We start from the raw sequence: 10,346 nt of genomic DNA, 5'->3' as shown, positions 1-10,346 counted from the left end.
CACTGCAGATCTGTCACGAATAAAGAAATGCAGCCATTCGTAGAACCTCTTATTATGAACCTTTGATTCGATTCAGTTGTTAGGTACTTCTACCCTGGTCCCAAGAGCTGTCCATGGGTTTTGAGATTACATTCTTTTAGCAGTTCTTCTTTGCACCAGACTTTCTTTGTTTTCAGATGCTGCTGTCCACAGAAGCCCACTATGCTGAGGGGCTCACCTTGTGTTACTGTCACCTTTACTGGTTTCCATTCTATTTTGCTTGAACTTTCAAAGGAAGGTGTTCTAAATGTAGGAGATGAGTCTGTTGTACTAGGTACTGAAAGACCTGCAGTGGTGGGGAAACAGTAAAAAACACATAGTTTTCAAGACAAGTGTTTGTAACCTGCCTTATACAGTGAATCAGATCATTGATCCCTCTTGCTCAGAACAGTGGGTCTCTGAGATCTTTTCCTGCTTTTTTACATGGAGACTTGGAATCTAGGACCTTCTTCATGCAAGTCATGGTCTCTATCACTGAGCTATCATACAAAGTTGGGAGACACCAAGGGCTCTCTAAGAGCTCATCAGCAAGTTTCCTTTGAGGACAGGTTAACTATTGTTTTAAAAGTGGCATATAGATCTATATCTATATCATAAAAGTATCTCTTTCAGCTGAAGTTGGATCCAGCCAACTTTTCACTCACCTAATTCTCCTCCTTACTACATCCCCCATTTTGCCCAGGCAGATCCCATGTTGCTCAATAGAACCCTTTTAGTGGTTAAAGAGGACCCTTTCCTCCCTTTTTCACAAGTGGAGAAACTGGTTAGATCCAACCCAGTATGTAAGCGTTCCCTTTCTTTTTCCTGAGTTCTTCCTGCCTGCTCTGAATCACATCCTCTGTGTGTCCACCCCACTGTGTGAACTATAGTTTATTTTAAAAACATGAGAGAAACTCAGAAGCAGAGAAAAACCCAAAAGTTCCCTGTATTTGTGTTCTGGCTGAAGACGTGCTCCACCCCTCATTCCCAAGCAGAGGAGGAGGCTATTTGATTTTTTCCTTTGTCCATTGTGGTGGGAAGCTCATACATACTCATGCCAGAATGAGGAGCACCATCCTAAAGAAATTAGCTGCCAGGGCTGCTCTAGCCTCATGTACGATACATTTATCTGAAGATCACATTTTAGAACAAAAAAAATACACATTGGCTCAAGACCACCGCTGTCCTAAATACTGCCTGGAATGCGGATGCGATTGTACCCTATTAGAAAGAGTCCATAACATCACTGGGTGCTTTCACATGGCGACTGTTTGCAAGTGGATCTTGCTATTTTCTTACATAGTAAAAATCCAGTTGCAAAGCATGTTATTAAGTGTAAACTCACTGATAATCAGGGCATGAGTCCCTCAAAGTTATGACTCCATTGCTCAGCTTGTAAAAACTTAAGGAGGCTGCAAAATGTCATGATTGGCAAAGCCCCTTTTCAAGTTCACCTAACATGCAGAAAGGCTTTATGCTTTGCCTCGAGGTTTTAAAAATAAGCAACAATAGTATGGCCCCTAGTACTTACTCAATACTTACTTAGAACTGATGGAGAAAAAGTTTTGTCTTCTCAGCAATAGAATTTTAGAAGTAGTTGGGTAGGCTATAAGATTCCTTCCAGTCACTCAGATGCTCACATAAAGGGTTTTTAAAAATTATTTTATACAGGGCTTTTTTTTGTAGCAGGAACTCCTTTGCATATTAGGCCACATTCCTCTGATGTAGCCAATCCTACTGGAGCTTACAGTAGGCCGTGTACTAAGGGCCCTGTAAGCTCTTCGAGGATTGGCTACATCAGGGGGATGTGGCCTAATAGGCAAAGGAGTTCCTGCTACAAAAAAGCTTATTATTTGTGTGTATCTAATTTTAAACATTCTTGTCATTATTATTTTGTGTACCTCTTTAAGTAGGTCTAATTTTTGTGTCATCATTTAAAGCTATATCTCCATTTTCATTCTTCAGATATCCCTTGATGAAGAATGCCCCATTCTGAAATACTTCTTGACTTTATACATTGTATTAAAACAATATCTAACTGGCAATCATATTTGTTGTTGTTCATGATGAAATATTGTCTCTTTGAGATTGTACTAGTATTTGCTTTTGAAGCATTACTATCATATCTTTCTCCAAATTTCCCTAAATCAAGGCTAGTTAACATCAGTCCCATACAAGCTCTTTCTCGGTAATGCCAAATATTACTGTCTTTGCTAGATAAACGTTTTCTTTTTTGCACACTTCATTCAGTCTGCTTTAAAAAGGAAAGAAATTTCAGCATGACTGAGTTTGCCTTTCTCATCAAATATACCAATTTGCAACACAACCAGTCTCCATGATGCATGGAGTGAATGCTAAGTCACTGCCTTTGAATCAGGATTGAAGGTATCAGATTTTGCAAATGTTAAGATGCTCTGAAGTGATCATATGGATGCCAATCTCTATTTAGTTGCTTCTTCTTTTACTTCCTGATTCCTGCTAATCCTGCCTCTGCTGGCCTAGGCAGTAGTATAAACCCTAGAGCACTACTCAGGTGGCTGAATTCTGTTCTTAACAAGAAGATAAAGGTAAGGGTAGTCCCCTGTGCAAGCACCAATAGTTTCCGTGTCGCATTACAACACTTTCACAGCAGACTTTTTATGGGGTGGTTTGCCATTGCCTTCCCCAGTCATCTACACTTTCCCACCAGCAAGCTGGGTACTCATTTTACCGACCTTGGAAGGATGGAAAGCTGAGTCAACCTTGAGCCGACTACCTGAACCCAGCTTCCGCTGGGATAGAATTCAGGTTGTGAGCAGAAAGCTCAGACTGCAGTACTGCAGCTTTAGCACTCTGTGCCATGGGACAGATAACTGCTATTAAACATGGATTTAATAGTCCTGGAAACTGCAATTCTGTTAGCAGGGAAAGTCCAATGATCTAGCCTAAATAATTTGTATTACTCTAACCATCTTCAGTTTCCAAGGCTGTCTTGGGGAAAGTAATGACAGTTAAGTTGGTATAAAATTAATATGTTTACAAAAACATACCTTTCTGATACATCTAAACGGCTTTTTTTGAGCACGGGAATACAGTTCCAGCTGGCTTAGCATCAGGGGCGCGGCCTAACATGCAAATAAGTTCCTGCTGGGCTTTTTGTAATTTTTATGCACTCATAGAGTTACCTCAGAACCTTCCCATTGTAGTTCTCCTGCTCACCTTTATGAACCACTATTTTAATTGGAGACAAATAGTTAATTTTCTGGCCATGCAGTAGTCCAAACCAGAAAAGCCCTGAATCCTCTACTTCAACAGTTGTCATGTGTACAGAAGCACAGCTTTTCCTTGAATCCCCCAGTTTGACTTTTTGATTTGATGCCATAGTTAGAACCTTCCATTCTGGCTCTGAGAAGATCACAGGATTTGTACGGAGGAGACATCCTTTCAGCGGTTCTTCTTTGCACCATACTTTCGCTGTGTTTAAATGTTCCTGGTCACAGAAGAGATATATGCGGAGGGATTCCCCTTGTAATATATTCAGCTCTTGATTCCTTCCTGCTTCATTTGGTCTCTCAAAGAAAGGAATTATAGGTGTTGTAGGTGAATGAGTCTTACTCAGCACAAAAGAACCTTGGGCAAAAACAGTAAAAGTGCAATTGTAGATAACTTACAAGCGAAACTTATTTGACCTTTTAGGTTAAGGGCTTCACCAAATATGTGAGTTACTGCCCTTTTCTTCAGATAAAGCTATTATCTTATAAAGGAATTTCAAAGAGGGATTAGAAAGAGAGACTGCTGAATTGCAACTGATAACAAAGCTCCAGACAATGCATCCACCTGGACTGAATCAAAACCTAAGTTTCCTGTCTCATTACCAGTGCTGATTTCTCCACACCTATTAAATCTCTGCATACCATACCTAATTCAATTACACTCTCTATTGTCATTTGCCTGCAAATTTCATTCAGCATCTGAAATCACTCCACTTTCCAATATATAGGACAGATGAACTCGCATTCTAGCTGTGTCTGAAGAAGTGAGCAGTGACTCATGAAAGCTCATATTCTGCCACAAATTTTGTTAGTCTTTAAAGGACTACTCTTACTCTTTTATACTGCTACAGACAAATTAATGCAGCTAAATATCTTGATCTATCACCAAATATATGATCTCTGTTCTCAAACTAGCAGCTGAAAATGGGGAGGCACAAAACTTCCTCTTGCCTAAAATGGGCTGAATGCTCATCCAGTGTGAAGTAGGAGAATCTGAGCAGGTCCAAAATGGGACATTGAAAGGAGGCTAAGGTACATTCACGGCTCAACTTTTCCTGCAGTTCCTACATATCCTAACGTCCTGCCCACACTTCAGGTGGCAGCACACATGGGACTTGCAAGAACTGTGAAATCTGGCCCGTAGCTACAAGAGGGCTCTCACCAGGCAAAGCCCCCTCCCCAATTTGTCCAGTCCAGCTAGAAGATTGATTGTGCCTGGTCTGCTCTGGTAAAGACAGATAAAAAACCCCCTCTTTTGTGGGTGAATAGACTAGCCAGGGAAGTCATTAGCATTTCTAAAATGTTGTTGGGCTGAAAAGAATTCACTACCTGGGTGAGACTGGAGACTATGAGAAAACTATTTTTTTAAATGAAGGTGACAATTTTGAACAATATAGACCTCCAAAAATACTCCACAAGTAAAGTTAATATGAAGTTTGCTATAAATGTTTGTTTGTGAGCCCTGTCCTGGAATAGACACACTGGCTTCTCAGTCAAAACAAAACAAGAGCAGCTTCTCCATTACTTTGTACAGCATGATCCGCTTAGCTGGTTTCCTCAGAAGTAAGCTCCACCATGTTAAACTACCCACTGCCTGCCTCCCAAGAATAAAATTCCTGCTATGGCATTGTGCAAAGTCCACATGGCAGTAAATGCATGAGGTAGGAGCCCTACTTTGATAAGTTCTGAAGCTTCTGGTGTAGCATTCAAGTGACACCCTCACTGGAAATTTAGAAGAAAGCATGCCTGATCCAGGATGTAAAGAACCATCTGCTGAATGGTTATTGTGGTGAATCCAGCACCATAAAAGAAAATGATAAAGAATTGGCACAAGGGGTGCAGATCCTAACCATGTCTGGACTACTTGATCCACAGATGGCACAAGTGGCTGCTATCCTATGCTTACTGAGAAGTACCACTTAACCAATTGAATGTACTCCCAAGTAAGTGTTGCATAGATCTGCAGCCACAATGAAGTGTTTTCCCTTCATAATTGCAACAGCTTCCTTTCTATTCACTTTAACACATACTCTGTCTGCGAGGATGTATTATAGTTAATCACCTGTGGCTTGTAAATAATGGTATTTGACTGTAAATAAATATTTATTCACTCATTCATACTCTATGCCATTCATAGTATCTAGCCTTGATTCATATTATATAAACAAATGGAGTGATAGAAGAGAGATAAACTGGACTTTTGGGGCTCAAAACAGTGTGATTGCAATTAACCTCTTGCAAAACACAGGATATAAAGCTGGCATTCATCATTTGTTTAGCTTTCTCAATGGTAGCTAGAATTGTTTCCTCCTTTCGAAAGAGGAGGCTGCTGCCTGTTTGTAGCTTTCAGACATGATAATTGCAAAAGCAAACAACTAGAGTCTAATTATGTAATTAATTCAATACCATTCTGGTGTGTTTTACACTGAGTATGGTATTATTTATAACAGAGAGATGGGATATTAATGCTTTAATAAACAAACAAACAAACAGATGTTGATGACCACAAATCAAGAACATTTCTTTGTGCCTTACCTGTTAGAACCAACATGAGAAGGAAACTGGAGAGTTGCTTCATTCTGCAACCAAATATTGCTTAGAGAGTAGAGCAGAGTAGTGAGAATGTCAGTTTGGCTTTGCAGGAAGGAACCAAAATACCCATTATCATCATCTGTCATTTGGTGTTGAAGATCACTAGCGTTGGTTTGACATTGTGGGAAGATGTTTAAACAAGATCTTAATGTCATTTTGTAAGTGTAGGAAGCTGCTGTGGGCATGTGTCCTTAAGTGATAAGGCACTGGCTGTGCTGTCACTGGCAATGGCAACATCCCATCTTGGTATGATTAGGCTGTGCTATGGCCATGGTGCACATGTGGCATTTGGTGATTGTGACATAACTTTTAGTGTTAACAAAGAATTAATCCCCCAGGCAGTCAGTGACTCCACATGGTAAGCTCTAGGATCACCAGATTGGCTTGGAACTAAAGAAGCTATACATAGGAAAGGCACAAAGCTGTAAGAGAGTGTTATTAGTGAGGAGAAAAGGGGGCCATACAAAGGCAAAATGAAGATGAAGAAACAAATTGGTACAGAGGGAAAAAGACTCATTAATAACTGCACAACCTTTATGCATTTTGCATATAGCTTCTTTTGGGGGAATTTACTGAAATAATAAAAGTGTAAGGACATATTTGACACATCATTTAAAAAAAATTAATAAAACACAGGACAATTTTACAGAGCATGTACAGAGTGCAATTAATAATTAGTTGTTAATATTAAGAAAATTGAACCAGGCAGGATTAGCCTGGACAGCTCACTCTGTTTAAGTGTATGTATGGGAACAGAACCAAGAAGAATCTGAAAGGTTAGTATGGTTTTTAACAAACAATTTAAATTGTATAACAAATAATTTAAATTGTGATTCCTTTATAAACATGTAATATGTAGTGTATGTTAATGCTGGTTGTCTTAATATTAACAACTAAGTATGAATTGCACTCTGTACATGTCTATGAAATTGTCCAGTGTTTTATTAGTTTGTCTAATATGACATATCAAATATGACCTTACATTTTAAAATATTTCAGTAGATTCCCCCTGATGAAGCTGCATGCAGAATGCATAGGGGTTGTACAAATATTAAAGATTCTATTTCCCTCTACACCAGTTTGTTTCTTCATCTTAATTTTACCCTGTTATTAGTAAATGAAGCTTACTGTTCATTTCTAACAGGGTTGCTTTTTAAAATAAGGAAGTAAAGTATCTGAATGTTGGTAAGAATATCAAAATAATATAGCCTATTGAATTATTAGAGAAAGATTGGAAGCTATTGTACTAATATATTAATTACATTCTAGATTCAAACAAGCATGGAATCTACAAGGAGTTGTGAGATGTCTGATTTTTCTCTCCCTCACTACTTATTCTTTCCCTGAAAGTCCTCATAGCATTCTTCCTTTTCCTGCTTGTTTCTTTCCTTCACACCCACTCACCCACCCACCCACTAACATACCTTTTCTACTCACCAACCAACGTCTTCAGCTTTCCCTCCTTCACTGCCTAGGACAGTGTTTGTTTGAGTTGCATGGTGCCAGCTATCAAGTCCAGTTGTGTGGTGCTGACTGCTAGGCTTGGCCCAGTTGCACAGTGGCCATAAGGACTTCTTTGTGGGGGGAAGGGACCTTTCTTTCCCTTGTATCTCCTCCCCACCCTATTTTCTCTTTCACTAATGCTGGCAGTCCTCATATCCTGTCCCCTTTCCCTGCTTCCTTCTTTTCTTCCCATTCACCAGCCAGCAAGGCTTTTATGTCCTTCCATGGTTTGCTACATTTATTATTCATTTAAATTTATACCCCATCTTTTCCCACAGTGAGGACCAAAAGCAGCTTATATAATTCTCTTCCATTTTACCTTCACAACAACCCTGTGAGGTAGGTTAGGTTGAGAGAGAATAACTGCCTTAAAGTCATCCAGCGAATTTCCATGACAGAGCAAAGATTTGAACACATCTCAAACTCTAACCACTGTATTACATTGGCATTCTTTTGGTGGTTGTTTAACAGTAATGAGTAGTGTCAGAACTTGTAACTTTCTCTGCCTATTGTTAGCCAAACTGACTCCATATTGTAACCTAACCCTAACCCAGAATATATAGCCTAAGCAATTAACACAAGTGCCTTGCAAATATTCCAAATACTCTGTGCTCACTGAAGGGGAACAGATAGGCTCTGGTCAACAACCCCAGGTGCCCTTTGAAGCCGGGCCGTTTGGCCTTCGAGATGGGAGAGCATCCTCCCTCCTGATAACAAGGCTGGGAAAGGAGACGCTTGTCTGTAACCCGTGTGAATAATCGTTTTATTATACTTTTGCTGAAGGCATAAAATGTAACCAAATGCCGGGCTCGGCATTACTGTTATCTCGTAGCTCTAGCACTGCAGTTCTCTAATAAAGATTCTATACTTTGCAACAAGTCTTGGAATCGTCTGAAGTTCATCCCAGTTCTGACAAGCAGCCTCCTTCAAAGGCCCCAGTGAGTCCTCCTTCAAAGATCACAACAGCCTGACGCGGGAATTATACCTTCCCTGGTACCCAATAACTCAGTCACAGAAAAACAATGCAGATAAACTTTATTTCACTCGACTCCAGACAGACAGAAGGCTTAAGGACATTCAGAAGGCATAACAAAATATCAGCAGTTTGGTTAGACGATTATGCATGGTAATAATCAAATGAACTCTACACACTCTCCCACAGCTACGCTTACCCTTGTAATATAATCTAACACCTGTTAAAGAGAGTTAATTCAACGAAAACCTAAGTCATAACCCGGAATCTAAGGTTGAGCAGTAAGCTATTGTTTGAGGCCCCAAACATAAGATGGTTTAAATCAGCAAAGGCTGTTCAGCAGAAGAATTGTCTCTGCAGAGCAGCCCCAGAAGCTAAGTCCCAGTTAGTGTGGTGTAATCTGACAAAGAGGCAGTCTAGCTGCACTCTGGTCCAGATCAACAACGTGAGCCAAAAAATCCACAGCTTATATAGACTCTAGTGACCTCATACACACAGCTACTTGTGTCACTCAGCTGTAAACATTTTCACGGCCAACTATCAACAATCAGAGCTAACCAAAACAATCATGGCCGAGTGCGTCCTCAGGCAACCATTACCTTTAACCCAGTTTCTGGGTTTTTGCAAATGGCTGCCTCCTTCCATCTTGTTTTCCCCCTATCCTGAATAAACTCTCACCCAGTAACCTACTTAAGCCTTTAGACAGCTCAGTTCTATGGTTCTGAAAGACTGAGACCTCTGGTGGCCAAATTTCATAACTGCATCTAAAATAATTATGAAAGCCAACTCAAATAGAAATATAGAAACTTAAGGTGTTAGTGTCTTTCATAAGAGACCCAACCCAAAATTCCGCAACACAGCCTTGACATGGGTTCTCCATCTACCACCACAACAATAATGTAATAGATACCTAGCAATAGCTATTGATGTCTCAAAAGGCATTTGTTTCTTAAAGTTATAGGCCCTGCTTCTATTATTTTGAGGTTTTTAAAATCTCTAGTGTATTTTTTGTTTAAGTTTCAGAATTTTTTTTTTGTGAACATGAAGCTTTTATCAGGTTTGTCAGAAATCTGACTAGTCTGTTCATGGCCTCAGTCTCAAGATTTAAGTATTCATAGATGGGGACACATTGAGAATTAGAGACATTGTCTTTTTATCTAAGTCTTCATTCACTGTTGCATTTAGAAAACAGGATAATGTGTGGATGTGGGGTATTTAAACATCTGATGGGTGAAGACTCTTCCATCATTGTAGGAATCCTTTAGGATAGCAAAAGTTTTTAAATGAACATGGTATCATATTATTGATGCCAGCACTTTGGGCTGATTGATGAATGTGGAAGTTTATGCTACAATCAGTCTGATCAAGTGAACCTCACTTAGATAGTGGTATTGAAAAAATCCTAAAGTTTGGCTGTAGTAAATCCCTATCAAAATCCAGCTTTAGAATTTAGCAAACATCTGGAACATGATATTTCCATTAGGCTTTCTTGTTGCTTTGCTGTATCAACAAAAAATATCCAATGACCAAGATTTTCCATTGTGCAGATAGCTCTTTAACCTAGAAAAATCAGTTCCAGTGCTTGTGGGATATAGGAGTCACGTGCTAGAGAGATGATATTGAAAAATGGGAAGTGATAAACCACAGTAAAGGGTGCCATCTTGGTTGCCCTATTTTTGTAGCATGCTGATTTCCTGGTTGCACAATAGAATCTGAATTGAGATCTGACTTCCAGAGGCCTTATGCTTGTTCAGCAGTTTTATTTACATTCAGTTAATAATATCTTTCCAAGCATTCCTCAGCAATAATTCTGTCTACCCTGTGAAATGGACTTGAACTTTCAGTCTCCTTGAATTTGACACTGTTGATAGAGGTTTGCATTCTAGGCTTCTTAGACTGTGCACAAGGGCTGTTTATTTTATAACATTTATTGAAGGGTTTCAGCAGTTCTGCAAAATTATTATGCAGACCATGTGCTACAACTTTTCCAACTTACCAGGGATAGGTCT

At 39.5% G+C, this 10,346-nt stretch overlaps 1 protein-coding gene across 1 annotated transcript; it reads right to left on the bottom strand.

Moving 5' to 3' along the window:
* LOC132567599 (uncharacterized) lies at nt 1–6,038 on the bottom strand. Its single transcript, XM_060233277.1, has 3 exons — nt 5,805–6,038; nt 3,217–3,627; nt 1–325 (listed from the first exon to the last, which is right to left on the bottom strand). Exons 1-3 carry the CDS (start codon nt 5,845–5,847, stop codon nt 90–92), a joined length of 690 nt encoding a protein of 229 aa, XP_060089260.1. The 5' UTR covers nt 5,848–6,038; the 3' UTR covers nt 1–89.
* Nucleotides 6,039–10,346: the final 4,308 nt, after the last annotated feature.

This window comes from Heteronotia binoei, chromosome 2, assembly GCF_032191835.1.
Source record: "Heteronotia binoei isolate CCM8104 ecotype False Entrance Well chromosome 2, APGP_CSIRO_Hbin_v1, whole genome shotgun sequence".
Classification (NCBI taxonomy): domain Eukaryota; kingdom Metazoa; phylum Chordata; class Lepidosauria; order Squamata; family Gekkonidae; genus Heteronotia; species Heteronotia binoei.
The sequence above is the reverse complement of the archived record's forward strand: the minus strand, read 5'-3'. Positions and strand labels throughout refer to the sequence as shown.